General features: G+C 42.1%; 1 protein-coding gene across 1 annotated transcript in view; it reads right to left on the bottom strand.

Moving 5' to 3' along the window:
- The window catches only part of NHSL1 (NHS like 1), a 190265-nt gene that overhangs the window by 16226 nt on the left and 150131 nt on the right, over positions 1-23908 (bottom strand). Inside the window, exons 3-5 of the mRNA XM_086632038.1 lie at positions 16348-16475; positions 7072-7264; positions 2014-2145 (exon numbers count right to left, since the gene is read on the bottom strand). Of these exons, the coding sequence (XP_086488164.1) occupies positions 2014-2145; positions 7072-7264; positions 16348-16475 (453 nt within the window). The remainder of the gene's footprint in view (positions 1-2013; positions 2146-7071; positions 7265-16347; positions 16476-23908) is intronic.

The following is a 23908-nucleotide window of genomic DNA, read 5'->3' as shown; positions in this document are numbered from 1 at the left end:
CCTGAAAGAGCATCAGGAACCCCAACAAGTGACAAACAGTAGTTTGGAACAAAACATTCTGCTGTGCTCTGCTATCTGTCCTTGAGGTAGGTCCCATATATGTCAAAGATGATCTCCGTTGAAAACTAGGACCTTAGTATGCGTGTCATTTTCAGAATACCACACTAGACTCAAAACCACTGTGACAACCCTGAAAACGAACAATTTCAGTGATGTCCTGTATCAGTTTTGCACTTCAGCGGCACAAGTGTTTGTAAAGAGCACAAGTCATTTCATCTCAGCTCTAGACAAAGAGCTTAAAATGGAAGAAGGGAATGTAAAAAGTATCCATCCTGAACAGATGAGAGAGGATGAAGGTTGTTTCTGCTATTCTTCAAACCATCTGTAAACATGGTATCTGAGGGATTAGCCTCAGAAAGACTGAAAACAGTAGAAGGGAATCTTTTGTTAAGAATAATTCAGTATTATGTAGCTTTGTTTCCAGTTTTGATCTTTGTTTAGTTAGAACAAAGCTACTTTATTTTATTTAACTCTCAAGCTTGCTTATAGCTGATTGCAAAGCTGATAAATGCATCATTCTCTCTCAGGAAATAACAAATTCAAATTTCGACCTCCAGGAGGACTCCAGGTCTGGAAAGTGTCTCCTGTCAGGTGGCAAGGCCCCCTGTGGACTGTGGAGGGAACCCACACTATAAGGAGGAGTTCCCTATGGCAGGCACAAAACAGCATTCATCCCGCAAGAAGAGATGGACAAAGACACCTGACTAATTTGAACAAATCTCAGAACAGCAGTTAGAAATAAAATCATTATGTGAGATCCAAAGGCAACGAAATTTAAAGCTGCCTAACTTTAGCTGTCCTATTAGGGCTAGGGCAAGTGAACTTTCTTTCTTGAGGCAGAGGATGTGAATGGCAGGGCACCGTCTCACTGTAGATGCTGAAGGAGCACAGTTCCACTCACAAACTGCTCTTGTGTACTTGCTTGTTACTTGGCTTTCTCTACACCTGGCCCTCTAGCTCATTTCAACCCCATCCAGACAAGTTACGTATTTTTGCTTCTGTTTCTGAAAAATCTAGACAAAGAACCAAGAATTGAAAACATAATAACGAGATGCAGAATGCAAAGTAGTACTGAAATCGTCAATATACGAGATGATTCCACATGTAAAGCACCTAAAATTATGTTCTGCCAGGCTATTTTAAAGCACGTTCTTGCTCTACTGCAAAAAAAAAAAAAATGGAAGGGAAGCATAATTTTATCTGTGAAGTTATATTTGGGAAAAATTGAAACTTTTTTAAAAAAATAAATGAGAATGACCAGATTTAAACCAAAGAGTTCTTCAAAAAGTGTCTGAAAGGTCCACGAAAATTCAGACTACTTCATCAGCTCTGAATATCACATAAGCTACTAACTGTGAGAGAGGACAGCCTGAGGTAGCGTAAATGTGACTGCAGAGGCATTTTTCCTTTGAAATACATGCAATAGCTAATGAACCCATGTAAATTACTTCCAATAAAAATCAAGTAACACTGATACTTAAGGGGTTGCCAATTAGATCTAAACTGAACTGGAATATGCACAGGTTTTTCCCTGTTGATGCAACTCTTGGCAGATTCAGGAAGGCATCCATGAATTGTTTTACTCCACTGAGTAATTATTTTGCAAGCCAAAATACCTGCCCACTTCAGTTTTGCTTCAGTGAACATCCTGGGGGAGTGGGCCAAACCTCCGGGAAAGCATTAAAGACCAGAAGAAACCTTACATGGCTGCAGATTTCCGTTGTACCACTCCACCATTTCCCAAACACCTTGTTCCCACCAACGGATAGAAGTCACCAGATAAAAGGCCCTAATTTCCAGATGCACAAGGTGGCAAGGAGGCACACACGTATTTGGAACTGTAACCGGCTATCAGACTGTATTGGTTTCATGAGCACTGGTAATGTTATTAGTCGAGTAAGGATAAGCAGTGACAATGAACAGTGGATGGAATACAGTTCTGATGAGCCATACCTAGCTCCTTTTGTATGTTGTCAGGGATTCCTGTAATAGTCTTTCTCCTTTTGACTTTCTTCGGCCGTCTTACCACCGTGTCAGTGTAAATTAGAGACCGCCGAATGCTGGCTTGGCGGTCGAAATTCTCCCCTAATACATGGTAGAACAAGCAAAGCAACATTACTTCCAAGCACGCTGACATCATGCACTTTCTTCCACTAGTTTTGTTGTAGAAATGGAAAAAAAGGCATTAATAAATGATGTTAGCTTTGTCCTACAATGAAGGTTTACACTGAAGGAGGATACAGCATATCGTCATAGTAAGGCTTTAGATACATATACCTGTTACACTGTACTGCAGGTTTTAAAAGGAATTTTGACTTCCTGAGCCCAGTTCACATCTGGTGGGAGCAGCTCTGATTCCACAAGTGAACAGAAGCCTTGCTTTAATTTGGCCCTTTGTGTTTTGTTTTTTTTTTTTTTTTGTGTGTGTGTGTGGTTTTGTTGTTTTATTTTAAAGTAGCGAGCTGCAGAAAAAGCAAATCAGCTCATGAAAACGAAACCTCACAATGGTTTATACAGGAACAGACATTGCTATTGGCAACGGCTGTTACAACGCCTTTGCACAGCTCCATCATTAAAGCACACGAGATGCTTCTTTTTCATCCCAAGTTGCTCTGAACCTGTCAAGTGTACACTTCTGGTGGTGATCTTTTGACATGAATACAAATAAGTACTGTGGAGCATGCCGAGATCAAACTGGTCTTGTGGTCTCATAAATATTTCAGTCAGAATGGAAGCTGCTTACAGTTGGAACTTTATACATGATTACAAAAATATACAATGGCAAGACCTGAAAAAATGCCTAAGTGCACGTTGCCAGACAAAGCCTTATGATGACCATGTGCTGTATCATAATGGGACCCAGAAGCACCACTATCATTAAGCAGTTTTTCTTTAGGAATTCACTTTTGGTAAGAGGTTTATAATTTGGCCACTTTACTAATAGCAAGATAAAACTTGCCCTATAGATTGTGAGCTGAGTTAATTCACTGTCACTTCTACATATCTAATGACCATTCCCCGTATTTCACACGTAAATTCCGTTTTTAGAAGTTAAAGCATTTTAAAGCACTGCTAAATGTCCTTTAGATGACCCATTTAAAACTTAAACGCAGAAAAAGCTTGATATATGTGTATATGTTTTTGCCTCTACGCTTTTTCTGAAAATGGATGGCCAAATTATTTACCTCTAAAAAGTGATTAATGCACAGTAACTAATATGTCTTAAATATTACCCCTGGCTGACTGCACATCAGTATGATGTGTGTCGTGCAGATAGCATAGAAAACCTCATTACCTCTACAACAGTTAAAAGATACAGTCATATATTAAAGTACAGCATGTGGACTTGTGAAAATGCCAGGAAAAAACATCGTTTCATTCACCATACTGATAATGTAAAGACTAACTCTGTTTGACCGGAGCCTTGTGCTCCCATGAGCCACACTTGTGCTAAGCAGAATCCTTGCAGCTATAAAGAAGCATCAGTTTCATCCAAGTTTTGGACTGATTGAAGTCAGGGCAGATTAAGGGAGGAGGAAGCCCATGGGATTTATCAAATTTAGAGTGATGGATCCCACCGGCTTAGTAGAAGCCCTGAAATATTGAGGTAGGCTATGCACTGTCTGGGGCGTTACTACTATTAGGATGTTAGGACCCTTATGGGGTCAGGGTTAGGACCATTAGGTAAACCTGCCATGCAGGATAATAATAATTCTAGCCACATTATAACAAATCCAAAGAATCTGAAGGAGAAAGTTTTGCATCTCTGAACATATCTTTATCCATTCAAAGGCCAACAATTACGCCTGAGACAGTGAGTTGTAAGGAAATTAAAATACAGCTTTGAATGCCCTGGAATAAAATTAAGTAGAGTGTGCAAACCAGGAGAGAGTCTTTTATGTGAAGCCTCAGACAGCACAAATGGGATGACCAGGGGGAAATGTTCCTTTGTCAGCTGATCCACAGTAACTTCTGCCCCTGAGCTACCCAAGAGCTAACTCAACCAATCCATCTGCAATGGCTTTCAATACAGAAGCTTTTTCAAAGCCACTGGGCAAATTTGTAGAATTTCAAAGTAGCAGCTCCAATAAATTCCAACGAGCAAAATCAGAACATCTCAAGTCTTTTATCCGTTCTTCGTTGTCATCTTTTTTTTTGTTGGAAAACGTCAATCTTAACATTAAATATATTTTGCAGATTTAAGGATACTTTTCTCTTTCTGTTACAGGTTTGTAACAAATCATCTAGGCATTCCTTATACAGTTTACTCAGTTTTTTCCCTCATGCGGTTTGCTCAGTTTCCTTGGATTCACCGAAAATATTTAAGTATGTGCTTAAATCTCACTGAAGTCAATCAAGCTGGACTCAAGCAAATGCTTAAATGTTTTGCAGGATTCAGCCTGGCGCCGATCACCTCCACCATCACCAGACTCCTCCATCTGGAAAGAAAGTTAGTTCCGGAAAACCCACGAGAGCAGACACCATTATACATCTTTTAACCCCCAGGATATGTAAAAGAAAAGACTGGCCACCACTGAAAATTCAGCCCAACCCCTTCCAGACCAGAGTAAGATCAGTTCAGGCACTCCCAAAGACTGCAACTCCTTCCAAATCTGGAAGTCTAGTCAGCAGCACGTCAGCCTAATGCCCCTGCACCTTTGGGATATCCAACAGATTTTTGCTACTACTGTATTAGTTGGAATCCGTTCACCGAAGAGCCCCGAAAGCTGAACTCGTGGAACGTTTATTGCACGGCCACACGAGAGGCCGTTGTAGCAGAATCATTACTCGTGCACTGCTGAAAATGCTGTCAATTGCCAGCAGCCTCTTCGGAGCTTAACCTTTTATTTCACGCCAGGAGTAACAAAATGGAAGTTTTTTGACCTCTCTTCTGGGAGAGTGAGAAAAAGAGCAAGCGAAGGAAAAAGCCAAATCAAAACAAAAACCGGCGATGGTTTGTTCCATGGCACGTTGAACAAATGGCACAGAGTTTTTGGTCCTTTTTTTCCTGCCTCATGCAGTAACACAAGGAACTTCACAAAATAAAGTTACTCGGCGTGTGGGAGGGCAGAGGAGGAGTGCAGATTGTGACTTTTTAAAGAGGAACAAGGACAGCAGCTTTTTTTGTGTGTGTGTTGTGTGCGGCTCATAGTCTGTTACTGTCGCTTGCCTTGTTGTGCAGTAGCAACAGAATTATTCCAAGGAAAAGGAAAGCGTGGATCCCAGAGACCAGTCCACATAGTGCAGCGGTCTGCCTTCACCGCTCTCCCTTTCTATCGCTTCCAATTACCATGTTTATAAGGGAATAAAGGCTCAACACCACACTCCAGCAAGGTGAGCTGAAATATGCACGTGCACTATTTTTATCAGAAGAGTCAAGAACTGCTGAGTCTGCCCAGTGCAAACCAAACCATCCAGGGGACACAAGGTTTGCTCCACCGGTTGAATTAAGCTGGTTAAAGTCACAAGTGTAATTTATCCAAACACAGTAACGTTCCCACTGACATCGAATTACATCTATGGGGATCATTTGAGATTTTTTGCCTCATTTTTCTCTCTGTCTGCTTACTCCCCCCATATATTTTCAGTACACAGAGTCATTAAATCGAACAGCAGATTACTTTTTCTGTAAGTATACTCTGCTCCTGCTGTCACAGTACCTAAGCCCTGCTCAAGTTTATCGATTATGTCGGATTACCCGTTGTTCCCGTAACTCAGCCTTCTGCACCTGTATCCTACGTTCCCTACATAATGCCAACTGGCCCAGTCACGTTTCGGCATTGTATTTATTTTTCCTTCTATTAGTTTTCCAGAGGTGGGGTGTTCACAATTTTCTGTTGCCTTCATGCTATTTATTTCAAATCTTTTCTGCTGTTTATTTAAGGAAACATTTCTTGTTGATTTCTCAAGAGCTCTCTGATGCTTGTCACAGAAGTACTGCTCCTATACTACTTAAAATATTTAAATACTATTAAATAATACTATTTAAAATACTAGTTTATAAAAATATAGGAAAAAAAATTATTGGTAGTCATGCAGGGAAAGAGAACAACTAATTTACTTTCAAAACCAAACCAAACATTGCAAGCTATTAATTGTAAGAGTGAGCATGGAGTCAGAGCGTGCCATATGGCATTTGAAATAAACTGGATATTGAATATCATCCTTGTTTTGGCAGGCAAACGGTCAGTTATTTGAATTAACTAATAATAGACAATCTTGATACTGTGCAGAAAAAGAGGGATTATTAAATCGAAGTGATCATTAAATCTTTCACAGAAATTCTATTTACACACAACAAAATACTCATTCAGCATTAGGCTTAAATATAATTTAACTTCCACAGAGAGGGAGTTCTGCAACTGTAAAATCAAAGAGCATTTTCTAAATGAAGAGTTAATACACAGTTCATAACAAGAAAATATGGACTATGGTCACACAAGTGGAGTGTCTTACCAAGAGACTTGCTCAAAGATGTAGCCCCATTAACTTTTGCTGTTCTTGCCCTACTCCTTGACACCTAGACCTCTTGTTGCTGATAAAAATAAAACCCTAGAACTTTTTTTTTCTTGAATTTTTTAACATTTAGTCTTTGGAATACAGAAGTTCCTAATAACCTTCCTTACATAAAATTCCTAGAAGAAAACCCTGGCATATCATCAGCATTTCATAAAGCGTAATTTTCCATTACATATCTTCAGTGCAGTCCACAGCAAAACACTTCTATTTATCAATCCTACTCTGGTATTTCATGAGTATCTAATGCCATTTCAAGTCCACGTTGTGTGGATTATCTTCATTACTTATCATTTTCAGGGATTTTGAGGTTTTTCTCAGTAAAGTCAGAGATAGACTACTAAACACAAAACACTCTTTTCACAGAAAGGTGCAGGAAGTTCAAATTCATGCATCAAATATATGAGCATCAAAATACTGTCCAACTGTATGGATCCCCTTTTGCCCCTTCCCTCCCTCATCAGTGTAATGTAATTACTGAAATCAAAAGCCTACCAGTCACATTAATAGGAACCACATCTGTTTGGACTGCCTGCGCTTGTTGTCGCATTTTCTCTTCTGGCGTTGGCAGTGGGAGTGATTTAGTCCAGTTGGTTTGGGTGTTGATATCTGATAACTCATTCGAAACTGGAGTTTTAGACCTTTTGATGGTAATAAGCTTTTCTTCTTCTGGGGAAGAGACCGGACACTACAAACAGAAATTCAAGCAACAATGTAAGTTTACTATAAAAAAAAAAAAGAAAAAAAAAAGATAGGACTATGGCATTACTAAGGTATTGCCCGCTGCAGTCAGCACGATTGCCTGTGGAGCAAAATACACCCTCACCAATATCAAACTTTGACCTACATAAAGAATGATTTCAAAAATAAAACCAATCGAACAACCCACAACAGAACACCTGGATTGTATTTATCCAAGACATCTGATCAGTCTGAAGAACTTACACCAATGAGAGAGAAAAGAGTGGTCTTGAGCAGAGCAAAGCACAGCAACCAATTCTCTTACGTATTGACCTTGTCCCTGGAGTGATTAACCCCTCCCAGTGCCCTATTAGCAAGATGAGATTTGAGCAGCGCTTTGCTCCAGCTGTACTAGGTTGTAGGGATGCGTAAGGTCTCAGCGAGAAGCCTGTTATGAAGACACGGATTTTGGGAGCTCAGTAAAAGAATCAGACAACGCACTCAACAAAACCATCAGCCACGGATCAGTGAGGTGGCAAGAATAACTTTGCTTTGGCCTTGGAGAAACTCATGCCACAGTCAAGGGGTTAATTTTGTCTGTTTTCCAAGGGTGAAGCAGTTAACAGTATTAGTGGCCACAGAACGGTCGTTTTAAAAGTCATTCTTCATCAGAGCCACAGATTTCACCTCCGTGATAGGTGTTCCACTGAAAAAAATAAAACCAAGCAACGAAACAAAAATTTTCGGCACCAGCAAAAGAGGTTGCAAGAGCTTGTGCAAATCCTTCCGCCAGACAAAGTTATAACCCAAAAAAGCCATTTGCTTTCGGGGACCAAATCCGTTTTCCCTAGGAGGTCCTCGCTGGTGTGACAGTAGCGGCAGAGAAAGCCGTAATATAGCTTTTTACTGATAGGACTTTTACTGATAGGACTTACTAGTCCATGGCAAACCCTGAGGACAGGCAGGTTCAGGGCACGCGGAAGACATCGCTGGGGCTTCCAGCAGGCAGTCACAAGCTCCAGGCAAACCTGGGAGAAGCAGCCTTCTCTCCTCCCTGCTCCTGCCAGCAAGGAGCAGAATTCCAGAAGCAGGAGAGGAAGGATGACCTGGAGTAAAATCAACTCCGCCACCAAAAACCATGGAAGAGGAGTTGTGTGGAGGCTGCAGCACGAGCAGAGATCTCTCTGCAACCTCCCGACTCCTCTGCTTGACGGGTGTTTGCTTTGGGACCTCCCTCTCCACCTCCAGACCAGAGTTACAGTCCTTCCCCCTTTTCCTTTATTCCTCCCTCTCTTTGGAGAGCAGAATACCACCCAAAACAGGGCTGCTAGTACTGGCTCACCGCCTCTCCCCATAGTTACTCCCTCACTGCTGTACACGGGCAGGGAAAGAAATATCACAGCTATTTATAGCAGATGGAATTTTTTTTAAAATTATTATGATTATTATGGGTTTTCAGTCTAAGTGATCTGTTTTCCCTTGAGGCTCAGTGCCATACAAAAGACATGCCCAGACACTGCCGCAACCACTGTTTATCATTTCTGATTTTAATTTACTTCCTGTTACCATGAGGAGTTCTCGCTGTTTATAAATAAAAAACCCATTTATTTATTCTATTGTGCTTGGACTCTACATCCTTTAGGACAGGGCCCAACATTTTGTTTAATAAAAAATAACAAAAAAGCAACTTCCAGTCAAAAAGTGAAAGAATAAAATGCAAAATTCCTTCAGGTAATAATAATAATAAAAAAAAATCAGGCAATGAAATTATTACTAATGTCATCCTGCGATTTGGAACCACACTTTGAAATGTGGGAGCTTTTCTTGGAGGAAATAATCCATTTCTGTCAGTCTTGCATGTCTTTACCAGGGTGGCTGAGGACAGGCTAGATGCTGCTCTGTAGGAAAGGGCTCAGCCCTGTGAAAGCTCCAGCTATTCTTTCAATACAAGCTTCTTGGAGGACACCAATATTTTTTCAGGCCCACATTGTTCTGAAAAGGCTCTAAACCCATTGCTATAAAATAATGTGAATGCTTATCTTTTTATGAGTGTGTGTACATGCACTGTTTATACACATACACAGTGTGGGCGCGCACACGTCTATGCGCCTACGCATAAATGCAAGCACTCTCCCGCCTCAAATCACTCAAATTTATAAAACTTTGATTAACTTAAGCAATTTGGGAGAAAAATGCCATTGCAGCAGGGAAAGCTGCCTCCAGGCCATGCTTCTCCCTAGTTTGGTTTAAAAACAGCAAAGAGAGAAAGGGTTTGTAAGGAACATGGCACGGGTTGGCGGGGGGGCAGAGAAATATCACTTTCCCTCTTCTACAAAGTACTTTTCTCCTGCTTGAATCAAGGCACCAAGGGAAGTGCTTTGAGCCTGGTTTTGCAGTTTGTGTGGGGTGAGGATGAGCTCCAGTGACCTTCAGATAAGTCTGCTTGGTTGATACTGTCAGCATCAGTATCTGTCACATTCAGACTATACTGCAGTGCCAGGTCTCAGCTGTCATGCAGAAGTCAGCAGGGGCTACTCCAATAGGTCAAGTGGGAGAGATACTGGTTACAAAGCCACCCTTCCTTTTCAAGGAAATTGCCGAAACCAAGCAGAACACTTTTTCTGTTACAGTATATAAATAGATAGAAAAACTGAAGCATCTACTACAAGGGATTCCTAATTATCCAAAAAAGCATGGAGCAACAATCACAAATTTTGCAGAATTAAAAACTGAGAAAATTTGGGACAGATGGAGGAAGATGGACAGAAATGAATCAGCCCAGTGGGCATATAACGAATGAACAGCAATCGTAAAGCCAATTGTGCAGCTGAGGTCAAAGCATCATGTCATAGAATCATAGAATGGTTTGGGTTGGAAGGGACCTCAAAGATCATCTAGTTCCAACCCCCCTGCCATGGGCAGTTGAGAATGTCAGTGAGAATCGTTTTTTGCCATGGGATCAGGGGGTGTACTACCAAACAATTCAGTAAAAGAGTTGCAGGCTGTCTTGTGCATAGCAAGAAATGTTCACGTTTCATCTGCAGGTACACCTTCCATGGTTCCTGGAGAAGCAATGACTGTCTCTGCTGACATTCCTTCTTCCAAAGTACTCACAATTGTAGTAGTATAGGGATTTTTTGATGTGAAGATACTTTTAATGGGCACGACAAAGCTGTACACAGCTTTACTGTGCACAGAGAAAAACAGCAGCTCATCTTCCAGCTTTCTTCACATCAGAATTATCTACCGCTATAATAAGGATGAAAACAGGGATTTAACACATTTTTAGCAAACATTCCCAGATTTACATCACAGAAGCTTGCTGGAAGATGCAGTGAATTGCTGCTGTGTAACAGGAAAGTCTTCTCAAGTCAGGTCTGTTATATCAGAAATAGAACTGGACTAGGCAGTACTTCCAGATGATGTATCTGCTTAGCAAAGGTGACCATAACACTATGTTCATAATCAAAGAGAAAGCACCTGTCCCATTTTTAAAGCATCTCTGATACATGATAAAACTTTAGTTCTAGACTTAAATGGCCAAATTTCTGTGCAACGAGATGTTAGACTGATCTCCTCAGGAAAATTTATTGGCATTGATCCTTTTTAACGGACCAGGGAAGAAGAAAAGGTGGGATGGGATGTGAAAGCAACAACCTTGGACCTTGCAGTGTTTCCACGAACATGCATTAGAGGGGAAAAACATGAACTTTCAAACTGAAGTTGAAATGAGAATCCAGGAGAGAAATGGCCCATAAATACCCTATAGACAAGCTATATGGCTCAGTAAGCCAAGACCTTGCCATTGCCTTGTTGACATATTGTCTTCCAGCCCACTCAGCCGCTGAGATACAACAAAAGGGTCTCACTACCTCAGCACACTCACAGTATTTGAGAGGACCCAGATGACAGGTGAGTATACGCTGTGTACCTTGCAGCACGCTCTGCCTACGTACCCTGTTTATTCTTAATCTTTTTATATTCCAGGGGTTTATATCACACTGTTTGAAGAGAGATGGGACCTCAAGGAGGAAAATTCAATCCATACAAATTTTACCTTTCAGCAAAGAAACTTCAAACTTCCAGTCATTTCTTTTACCTCTACTGCAATCACTCTAAAATTATAATTTCTCAGAAAAACAAAATTGAGGAAAAAACATCAGCATTGTGGACAGGAGCCATACCAATCCAGCTGTCTACTACTATTTGTCAACATCCTATTTGTTCTCCAGCCTTACTAAGTTTGATGGCCTCAAGTGCCCTTGCAGGGGGATCAAGGCAAACAATAACGGGGAAAAAAAACCAACCTCCAAACCTTTAAATTCCTCTTTCTTGGTCAATAGAGAATGTCACCCGTGGGGTTTCACACTGTTATGGAACACTGCCATGTTATAAATTTACATGAATTTACATTTAAGTTGAATTAGTCATGTCTTGCTCTATTTGGTGTCCTCCAGACCAAGGTCTGCAGTCTAGTCCCCCCAGTTTCCATAGAATATTCCTTTTTATTACTTCTAAACACGCATCTTCAGTGGCACTAGCCAATTTTGCTTTCTACTAAATCCTTCACTTCATAGCCATCACTGCTTCAGTAAGGAAGGGATTTTTTTTTTTTTGTCAGCAGAAATTACTGACCATCAAGCAAGTTATCACCTTAACCAGTACTGCAGAAACGTTCCTTTCTTCTTCCTCTCTTGCAATGGAATTAAAAACATAAGAAGAGCTGTATTGCATCGGTTCAGAGCTCTAAAAGCCTACCTAGTATCTGCCTTATGATAATGGCCTATCGGTGATACACAGGTGAAATTAAATCAGAAAATACATACAGCAGATACTTTTCCCTGAATACTGTCTCAGCACCGGATGGAGTCCTTGCCCCCCTCCCTCTGAATTCACACAGTTGTTTTTGGAACCCATGTAAACTTTCAGCATCCACAATTCTTGCAGCAACTGCAGTTTTTCAAAAAAACAGGAAGCAGCATAAAACAGACATGCTGATTACAAGAGCACCCTCATAAGATGGCAGCAGAGGGGCAGGGAGGCGAGTTGAGGGCAACACCACTGAGAAGCATCTCCAGTTCTGCCAGAGCCCATGCCTCAAGGCTCTCAGGCGTTCCCACCTCCAAACTGGAGTGCCCAACTGCTTTAGCCCCTCTTAACACCAAGCAAAATTTTGAGTTAGACCTCCTCAAGTCCCTCAAGCCAATACAGTTAATGCATTTGCTTTCACTTAAGATACTAAACAGTCTCTGGCAGATATTGAAGAGACAACTAACAGTTGGGCTGAGTACAGTGGCAAAAAATACACTTTTTTTTCCCCAGGTATAAGAAAAATTAATGTTTTTGTACCTGAAGCCTAACAGACTGTATCAAGGCAAAGTTCATAAGCCAAATGGCAGGACCTGGGGAAAAATACCGTGAGTTTTTGGCATACAAACATCTTCATAGATGTAATAAAGCCATGATATACTGCGTGCCTGGGAGCAAGTACTCGCTGCAGCTCACGTTCATCATTTAAGAAAAATACATTACTCCAAATCAGTAAAGGTTTTCCTTGGCCAATTAAAAACCAATGAAGAAGCCATTTAAATAAAACACAGTGTTCAGTGGGGGAGGGGTTTCAAAGGAGACAAATGTTAATAGACAAAAAGGAATTAAAAAATTTCAGTGAACCAAGTAAACACAGGACATTGAACTGCAGACCGGGAGGAGTAACGAGGAAAAATGAAGGAGACAAACCTGGCAGGGCACTCTTCTGTTGAGCAGTTGATTTTTAACTATTTTTTTTTAAATAGAAAACAGAAGCAGGTAATGACTGAAGGCTAAGAGCAGAGTAAGATTGCATATATGCTAAATGCTACAAGTAACATCAAGCTGCAGATAAGGCAGCTGGATGGTCCCACTCGTGGGCAAGGTACCTTGTTGCTCCAGGGAACCAAGTTACAGCAGGCGCTAATGCAAGACTGAGAGATGCAGTCTAACAGACTAGACTGTTGAGCGAGACAAAAAGAAAGAAAAAGAATGAGTGATGAAAAGGGAAGGAAAAAAGAATGAGAAAAAAACACAAAAAAGACAAATACATTCAATATACACAACGTATACATTTCAGAACAAATAAGGGGAAACCAGAGCTTGAAAGTGGTGTCTCCATACATCTTTGACACTCGGAAAACAGAGCAATATTGAAGGACAGGAATAGCTCCCAAGTCGTGTCACCAACAGTGGTATGTAAGAGACGAGAAAGAAGGACATTGGTCACAGTGCTGAGATGTAACATCCAGATAAACCAGTTTAATCTCCAACAAACTCAATTAGGATGAGCAGAAATACACTGCAGTGGAGTTTGGTCTGTGCTCCACTAACATAATTTGTAATAATCGACTTAAGAGTAAAAGGGCAGTTCCAAGAACTTCATTTTATATCACTCTGAGACTTCAGGTTTCTGTGTTTTCTATTTTTGTTTGCTTGTTTTTGAGCTGGGCTAACTTGCCTGCTTATCCCTCGTGGTTTTCCTTTGAAACAGCAAATGTTCTGCTTATCTTAGACATTTTCTAAGACTCGCACTGAACCATGTGCTTTGTAGTACAAATATTACCCTCTGGTGACAAGCACCCACCTCCACAAAACATGAAAATGTGGATCGAGATCTCTCACATCACCTAGCCGTGGTTTCAGACTATGTCTCCAGTGAAGACAAAAAGAGTATCTGGATACTTTTTTTTTTTTTTTAAGCAGATTAAAAAGAGCAGGGAAAGATGGCTTCTTCTGTGAAATCACCATGTAGCAAAACACAGTTTTTCTGCAAGTTGGCAATTATGTCAACTTAGAAGCAAATTTCCGAACAGTAAATAGGTATTCATCCATCCATCATTATTCTGCTGTTCTCGAATTTCCACTCTTAAGTACTGGATGTAGAGAATGTAAACGTCGGCTTTTTTGCTTTGAACAGACAACAAAGCCACAAAGCTTTCATCTAGCGGGGAGGAGTTCACATTTGGATTCACGGGATTTTGGTGACCTCGGTTCCACACTGCTAGTGAAGAACTCTTCTGACAGCTGAAATATGACTTGCTCAAGGCATAAGGCTTATTAGAACTACTTGGCACTTTACCAGCGGGATTATAATTCAAGTTCAGAGATGTGTTGTGATAAGCGTTCATTTTAAAAAAGAGAAAAAAAATTAAGCCATTACAAAAAAAAAAGCCAATTAACAAAAGATACTGGTGAAAGGACACCACTAAACACTGAGTTGCACAATATGAAGCGAGAATTATGCTACCTTTTACAAGGGATTAATGCCTTTCTGAGCCGCAAATAAGAACGGCAGAGTTAAGGTTCTGTGATAATCAGTAACACCCAAGACTGTCAATTTGGCAAGTATCTTTCTCCATAGCTCTGAATCATCCTTTCAGCTAAAAATATTTACAGGAATCTATTCGAATTTGAAGTGGAAGTGCTGTCCTATCCTTGAAGCATAATTAGTTGCATTCACTTTTTTCAGAATGCACAGAAATCGTTAGTAACACGTTATGTTAACACTCCAGAAAATCCTTAACCAAGGGTGACAGCTCTTAAGTCTCTAAGAGGCCTCACCCATGCTTATATGTTCTCATTCAAATTGTTAAAAAACATGTATTTGTACTTTTTTTAAATGTTACATTAGTTTTACATGTGCAGATGGTCATGTGCTGCACACCATTGGCTAAGACCAGTTGATAACACGTATGTATGCATCTATATGCAGCATATTAACAGCAACAAGCAAGGTGTTAATACTTTACCCAGTGGAAATCATCATTCCACTGATTTCCGTAAGGTTTTGCAAATTACCATTATAATGCATTCCGCAGTATGAATGTGCTTTACATTCTCTGCTCCCCGCCAGTACATACCACACACAGCTACACAAGATGCTCTCACATTCCCTGCCAATACACAGATACGATGCCATCACCACCTGGATGGGAGACTACGTATTCCACGACACCTTTTTTTATGTGATTAAAAACCATGGAGGAGAGAACTGACAACACCACCCTTTGAAGTGAGTTCTCAGGATTTGTGCACTTTGTATAGACAGTTATTTGGTCCATGCTACAGAGGCACATACAGTTTAGTGACCATTCAAAGAAATTCAACTGTGTTACAGCCAACGACATCCTCCCATTCTCTGAGCAACAGTTTGTGGCAAAGAATTCTAGAATCATCTATCTTGAAAATCCCAGGAGTTCCAGCATTTCAGGTTTGGATAGCCAGGCTCCAGTGCACCTTGCTGTCTACCCCAGTAGTAACGTCCTTTTCCCTAGCACCAAACTTAGCTTCTCTTTCAGAGCCCACAGGAAAAACAGGGCAAGGTAATGACGGGAGCAAAATTCCTTTTCGTCTTTAGAACACTAATGCAACTTACTAGTTCTGTAATTGAAGTGTATATAAATTGATGTATATATAACAATACATCTTGAAAACTTTCTTAGGATTTTTTCCTCAACTGTACTTTCTTTTTCTCTCTTTATTTGTTTAATTCCTTTCTAGTTTCTAAGCTGAGCATAGATAGAGTTGAGATGTGGGCATATAAACACCAAAACCATGAAGCGAACTGAAAGAAAGCTGACAAACCCAACTTAGTGGGCTATCTTTCACTTTTCTGGATGCCTTTATGCAAACAGTTGTGATGCATTAGGACAAAGCCTCTACCTAGTGAAACTGCATAACTGTATTAGCAATTCAAAGTGTGCACATTTCTGTTACAATGGGAGTACAGGGATGGCTGGCTAATAGCTCTTCCTGCTACTTGAATGTAAACACTTAACAGATTCAAACCAGCTACCCTTGCTGGGGGTCTTCTCTCTAGAACATTACCAAACTCCTGGCTTTCACAGCTTTATTTTGCCAGTGGGAACTTTATATAAATGCATGAGAAGAACTGGGATTTTTAAGAAACTACAGAAGTCAGATGACCTAGTCCTTATTCAAAGTAATAGGCATCTTTCCAATCTTCTAAAAATCCTACATTATTTGAACAATGTTATGGCAGGCAATTAAACTGCACCAAGCATGTATTGTTTCCAGCACTTTGCCCCCCACCATTACCTTTTGTTCAATTTCTTCATAATCATCCTGGTAACTTCCACAGATAGCGCTGGAGGATGAGGAGAAGGTGGGGCCCTGAGAGTAATACTGGGAGCTCCGGTAGCCATCCCGTCGCAGCTTGTCACACTCTGCCAAAAGACAGAGAAAGAGGAGATTAACTCATGACAAGAGCCATGACCGTTCACGCTTGGTGTACAGTGCACTTAGAAAAGTACACAGTGTTCTCCTGAAACTGTTCACCACGCATTAGCATCGTCTATCCCAATTCACAGCACCCAAAATTGCGTTTCTTATACTTGTATCTGTATGTCTTATACTTGTATCTGCATTTTCCACTTCCTCACAGTTATTATATACATACGCCCACACATGGCATATATACATATGGCCTTTATTTAACCAGGAGATGGCATGAGCTTTGGAAAGAAGGAGGAAATGGATTTATTTATTTATTGAAGAGAGGCCTGGCTCGGTGTCTTGACAGATGGCAGCATCTTGCAGGATGGGAGACGGAAGCATGTGAGTAACACCGGGGGTCTCATTCGCCAGGCCGGTAGCCATCCATTATGTGCCTTACACTTGAAATGATGATGTTGCTCACTACTCAAGCACCATCTGCTAAATAACTTTGGCACTGACCACTTGTCTTGTCTTCCTGCCCGCGGAAGAGACCATTTATTGCCATTTCTTTGAAGAGAGGAACGCAAATCACAGGGATCTCAAAATCTCATGCCGCTGCGGAGCACGTGTAGTTGAATAGTGAAGACTTTTCAAAGTTCAGAAAGAATTCAGAGCAAACATGCATCCCCATTCAGAACGGCTGAAATCCCAGTCAGCATCTCATCCCCTCACCCAAGTTTTCCACAATCATCTTCCCGCCTCCTAATTGATATTCAGTGTGATTGTGCTAAAGAATAGCAGACGCCAGAGCATAAGGAAAAATCAAATGTTCAAGATGCAGCAACAAAACTCATCAGCCCAGTCAAACTGTTAGCTTTACATTTCCAGAGAGAGAGATCTGAATCTGTCGAAAGATGAGGAAAGCAAAAAGAAAATGAAGTATTTGGTACATTTCTGACTCAGGAATTGAAATTTCTGCACAATACACAGGCATTATCATGGTACAAGGCGCTTTTATCATCACTTGCTGGAGAAAGACTTTCTGTGATTGTATCATTTGTCTCCCTATCTTCATCTTTTTAATACCCCTTAAAATGGCAAACATGCTATGCTTACATCGAGGGCAAGGTTTTAGAGAGGCTTTTGCCTGGCAAACGATGAAGTGGAGTTACAACTTGCAACTCCAGCACACGTTTCCTCTGTTACACTCGGATGCTTCTGAGGCTGAGGTCTGGAGGACTCCGTGCTGACGGGTTACCTGACCTAGGGCAACCACAGCAATATGAGGATTTAATCAGTGCAGACTCCCCTGTATCTGCACATGCACACTGAGAAGGCAAGCTTACAGTGTGACAACTAGCCAACTCCATCAGAGCCAGATGTACATCCTGGCCTATCACCTGTTTCCATATGGGGTCACGAAGAGCAGTATGGCACGAACCTGTCGCTTCTCTCTCAATTCAAGGACCGAGGGTGGTGCGGTGGGTTTGGAGATCCAGATCAATAGCTATGTCTCAGGACCAGAGGGTCGGTAACCCTGTTTACCTGTTTCACATGTGTGAGCATGCCGATGCTGCGCACATCTGGCAAACAGCTGCTGCACTTCAGGAGGTGGGGGGGGAGCGTGCGTGTGAAAAACGACTGCCAGCAACCGCAGGAAAACAAATCCCTCCACCGCCCCTCCAATCTGGCACTGGATCCAGCCAGATCCAGGGCATAACGCTGACAAACGTGCGCACCTGATGGGCTGTTTGTCGTTTTGAGCTACAAATCAAGAGGGATAAGCAGGCTGTGGCAGAACAAGACACCCGAAGCGTCGCGTCAACTTGCAGGTCAGCTGTCAAGCCAGGCACTGCAAGTTTTACCTTCAGTCAGTCGCTAATCACCACAAAAAAAAACCATGAAGACAGCCTAAGGGGTACGTTAAGAATGCTGTTATTTTTCCTCCTGTTCTTGGGATAAGATCCAAGGTCCTGGCTGGCCACTTCTGTGACTCTCCAACTTGAGGCATCATGGCATGCCCCGAGTGTAACAGGCTCTTAATGGAGTGTGATAGATGCACCCTCTGGTATTAATTGCTTGACCGTATTTATTCTCGTAACTGAGGAGATAAAGATGATGAATAGTGCACTTTATGAAGTGCAGAAGAGCTCCAAAAACTTAAGGAAGTCAACACTGAAAGTCTAAAGCCCACTGCAAGTTCAACAAGTAGACTGACAATAAAAACCTGGCAGTTTATCAAACTCACAACCTCCATTTGTCCACAAAACAACATCCATGTAACACCAGCAGCTCCTGCAGCAACACCGCTGAAGAAGCCAAGAGAATTGCTACAAACCGCCAGGTGAACCAACAAAAAGGTGGTTTGTCCCCAAGAACAGCTTTTCTATTTACGTACTCTCAAAGTACATTTCACAGCACAGCAGGAAACACACATCGTGGATGGCAGCTGAGGCCAAAAAAACTCAGCAGAGCTTGTTGTTCACGTTGCAACAGCCCACAAGTGCAACACAAGGTCAATCATCGCATCTGCCAGACCAAGGGTGGCAGCTTCTGTTTAAAAACTGTTCTTGCTAGGGAGAGCACCCCCCTCCATCTTATCATTGTTATTAAAGGTGAGCATGGTCTTCTGTAAGTAATCAGGTTTGTATTTTTCAGATATTATTATTATTATTATTATTATTATTATTATTATTATTATTATTATTATTATATTTATTTATTTATGTAAAATGTACCCAGGAAGAAGCTAGAAATATTTACTCTAGGAAAGACTTCAGACATGCTTCCTTCTTCCCAGAGGATCAATACCTTGTCCTATTCTCACAATCCCAAACACAGAAGAGCACTATACACGGAGTTAGTGAAAGAGTTCTTACAGTTATGCAAGTTATTTCAGAGATGGAAAGCTGAGTAGGTGACAGAAGGATACAGCCAGTTCCAGTTATTAATAATCTTCCCTTTTTAGGAATGTGACAATATGTCAGTGCTGGCTGAGCCAGGGACACACACGCTCTCAGATCCAGTGGCAGGGCTGTCATTACCCACATTATCCAATATACAAAACTGTGCACAGCCTTTCCATATTTCTGCCAAAGAACTGCCAGGGCAAACCTCAGGAGACTGCATCAGGCAGGACACAAACACCCGTTCTTGAGGATGCACCTGCCAGTTCAACTCTGCAGCACATGCAGAGCAAGCTCAGGAGTCATAATCTTGCACGTATTTGATCTGAACTGTGCCATAACATCATTGTGCCCCAGATGAACCGGTTTTGTTTACACAAACACTGACCATTCGCCCAGGAGGACCAGGAAAGAACCAGTGCCTTGGAAACTGCCATCGGTGGCTGCACTGGATGGAGCCACGGCACGAAGGCTGGAACCACGGCACGAAGGCTGGAACCACCTTCCCTTCATCCCCCGACTGCTTGTGGGGCTGAGCGCGCAAAGGTGGTGCCCATCATCTTCTGCTGCCCTGCAAGTGCTTTTCTGGCTAGGTAAAACCATAGATTAGCTCTTGTCCTTCTCCTTCTACACTAGTGATACATTCATTTGAAAACTTCCTCTGTATTATAAACGTTACTTCAAAATGACAGCAGTCAGATTATAATATAATTTATCCCCACTTACGTGGTACAAGTTAAAACCTTCCTAGAGAAGGAAATTTTGCCTAAGATTGAGTTCTGCTGTTCACAGGGTGGTTTTAGTTAAGCATGAAGAAAGCGGGTGAGAACTGTGGTCAAAAACCTTTTAAAGATCCCCTCATCAAATCCACAGTTACTAGAACAGGGTAGAGATGATGCTCAGGAGATGCATAACAGAAGAAAATGCACTAAAGCTGTCAGTGCCCGATCCCATTACATCCGAGCCGCTGCCATATACCCAGCCACTCGTACGCCAGCTCGGGATTGCTAAATCCTGGCATCAGACAGAAGCGTGCTGGGCACATGATCTTATTGCAGCCTGCTGGTATTTAAAGGGGGCTTACAGGAAAGCTGGGGAGGGACTTTTTACAAGGGCATGTAGTGATAGGACAAGGGGAAATGGCTTTAAACTGAAAGAGGGCAGATTTAGGTTAGATATAAAGAAGAAATTTTTCACTCTGAGGGTGGTGAGGCACTGGAACAGGTTGCCCAGAGAAGTTGTAGATGCCCCATCCCTGGAAGTGTTCAAGGCCAGGTTGGATGAGGCTTTGGGCAACCTGGTGTAGTGGAGGGTGCCCCTGCCCATGGCAGGGGGGTTGGAACTAGATGATGTTTGAGGTCCCTTCCAACCCAAACCATTCTATGATTCTATGATTCTCACCAACAGCAGGCGAGCTCACCACCCTTCTCTGCTCTCCTCCCTCCTGCTAAATAAGCACGGGAACACACGGGTACCAGCAGCATCACACTGAGAGCCAGGGCTCAACCCATCTGACAGCGATTCTGCACCAAAGCGCTGAGACGCAGGCGCTGAATTCAGCACTGTTGGGAATAACTCAGCCTCTCCATGTAAAACCTCATGGCCGCTGTGACAGGCAGTCAGGGCAGGTGCACGAAAACACCTTCAAGGCCTCTCAGCCCGTATCTCCTCTCCGTTTTACACGAGGAACTTGCACGTAATTGCATTTGACCCTGAGCTGGCAACACGCAGCAGCAAGTCTCGCACGCAGAGGCGATTTACTGCTTTTCCAACAACGTGAAACCGTATTCTTACGTGGTAATTTGAGCCACAAATCACCGGAGTGAACAGAAGGCACAGCACTGATACCTCAGTAAATCGTCTGACATGGTATTACCATGGAAAACCAGGATTAACGTTTACCTTGTCTGCTTAGTCAGACCTACACGCCGCACCCTCCGTGACGGAAGGAAGGCTGGGGTTTGCTGGGAGGGGACTGGATGTGTTGGCTCTTCCCCTCTCCTTTAACCAACCCGGGTAACATTTTGTACCTGCAGAGCTTCCTACCACCAAAACTAGTCACAGTATCTGGAACATTTATATGGAGAAAAATGCATCACCCTGCCAGCAGCAGAACTGGTCAGAGGGAGGTGGATTCACAGTCATTTTCGGAAGCAATCCGTAAAAAAAAAAAATAAATTATTTAATCTGGAAATGAACTATGCAAGACTAGGTGTCATTTTTCACAGGCTTCTTCATAAGCCTGTTCTTTTGCCTGCTGGTGTTCAAGGCATCCTGTATTGACCTGGCTGGAGGGAGAAAGGCTCCAGGTGCTGATTTTCAGGGCTGGACCCCACCTGAGCCTGAGATGTCTCCCCATGGTGCGGCCCCAGCAGCAACACAGAGCCACAGCTTTCTGCCACCACTCTGGACCGGTCCTCCACACCTCAGGCCTGAACCTGCAGCCATCACTCACTAAATTAGCCCTAACGAGATCACTTGTGTAAGTAAACACTGCTCACGTGACTGTTGCAGGATCAGGTCTTAAGCTCTGTAGCTGTCTACATGCACACGCACACTCAGACACAGTGTCGCAAGCATGTATTAAAAGAGTTTAATATAAAAAAAAAAATCCACTTTTCTGTGGTTTTAAGTATTTATCAGTAACCAGTAAAGACACTGGTTAAAGAATTAAACTACCACGATATTCGTAAGTACAAACTTAGAAACTTTGCATTAAGGTTATTCAGATATCTAAATAGCTCCAACTTGTTTGGTGTAAGTAGCCATCCCATGGGATGGGTCAAGCAATGAAAGACAGAAAGGCAATCGCCCAGAACATCAGAATTTGCCTCGTATCCAAGAACGGCACCTGGAACTTGAGACCAATCGCTAAAACCCAAAGCAAAAATGCCAGTTGGACCAGGAGCAGCTTCCCAGAGGAGCAGATGCACTGCCCAAAGCCACCAAAACAGAAATTCCCCAGTGCAAAGGGAGAAAGGGGAAAGACCAGCACATGCTTTGCTTGCCCTTTGCACCATCCCATTGTCTCCTTGTCAGCAAGGAGGGACAAGCGACAAGCTGACAGCTGCATCTGCACGCTTGAAAAATTATCTCTGCTAAACTCAGGGTGACTTCTTGGCAGAGTCTTTCATGTTGTAACTCGTATTTTGTAGAGTGGGATTTCTTTTTTTCTTTTTGGTACGAGAGAGAAAGGCTATTAACTGCAAGAGTCAGCTAAACTGTCAACCGCAGAAATAAATCTGCTGACTAGTATATTAAAACACATTTATCCATTCACTGCACATATCACTGGAAAACTGTTCTACTCCCTGAGGTCAGAAATATTTTTTTTTTTTAAATCTTTAAACATTGTAGTCAATCCTTTTTTCTGTAAATACCCACAAACCACTTTCCTCCCTAAGTCACAACTACAAACACTCTCTTACGAGCAGGTTTTCAAATTTTCACCTAAAGCCAGACAGACTGTAGTACAATATACATTCGTCCTGTGAAAGCAAACTTTTAAAAATGATGCATTACTTTATAGGTCACGCTGCACTTCAACAATCACAATATGTACTATATCACTGCTTTTTGTTGTAGAAGAACATTCCGTTACAAAGCTGAAAAATAACTGTGTATCATTTTCATTTACTTCATGCATATTTTGAAACTGTTTTTCCAGTTGAGCTGAGACAACTACGACCTCATGGGTTGGTGACAGACAGGCGTGGGTGTCAGAAGACCTGGATTCCCGACCCAGCATTGCTGCATCTCAGCAAATCACTCTGGGTTAGATCCAGCCGAGAACTTTACATCTACAGACAGACACAACACAATCTAAATTTCATGTATGTGCCTCCTAAATTCAGAGTCCAGGTGGGTATCTACACTCTGCCTGCAGCATGTGGGTATACAGGGAGGCAGCTCAGGGTAAAGCCAACTAAGAAAGAACCTGAAGTGCCTTAACCCTCGTCCCCACCATGCGAGTAACGACCAGCGCCGGATCCAATGCTGCTGGCATCCCTCTCGTGAGGGGCAGAACGTAACTGGGATTTCAACATCTCTTGCTTCTGAGGGTTAGGTGCTTTTCATGCAATAGTCGCTTAAAATAAAGTGCTGTGAGTTAAACTATTCTTCATGTAGATATTTAAAATTCTTTTCATGTAGATATCTTCATGTAGATCTTTAAATTCTCTAAGGATGGGGTGAGCACAGGCTAAATCTCCAACTTTCTAACAGTGTGCTCTAAACACTAGGCAGAAAGGTTGTCACCTGAAAGGTAACAGCCACAGTTTGGTTTTGTGTGGGTCTCGTCTCACCGGTGTGTACCGAGACATGCTCTGAGCACACCTGCCAAACTGGGATCTCTTCAAGGGAGCAGCTGCCTCTCTGCCTGCTTGCAGCACTGTAGTAAGACGTGGATAAGACCAGGGTAACTCTGGACTATGCAGTTAACCGAGGAATTTCAGGGAGGTAACTTTTCAAGATAAAGAGCTTGTTGAGAATGATTATGCCTGGGACCATAATTAAAACAGACGCCCTAGTTCAAA

The sequence above is a fragment of the Tauraco erythrolophus genome, chromosome 2 (genome assembly GCF_009769465.1).
Source record: "Tauraco erythrolophus isolate bTauEry1 chromosome 2, bTauEry1.pri, whole genome shotgun sequence".
Classification (NCBI taxonomy): domain Eukaryota; kingdom Metazoa; phylum Chordata; class Aves; order Musophagiformes; family Musophagidae; genus Tauraco; species Tauraco erythrolophus.
This window is presented reverse-complemented; position numbering and strand designations above follow the sequence as displayed.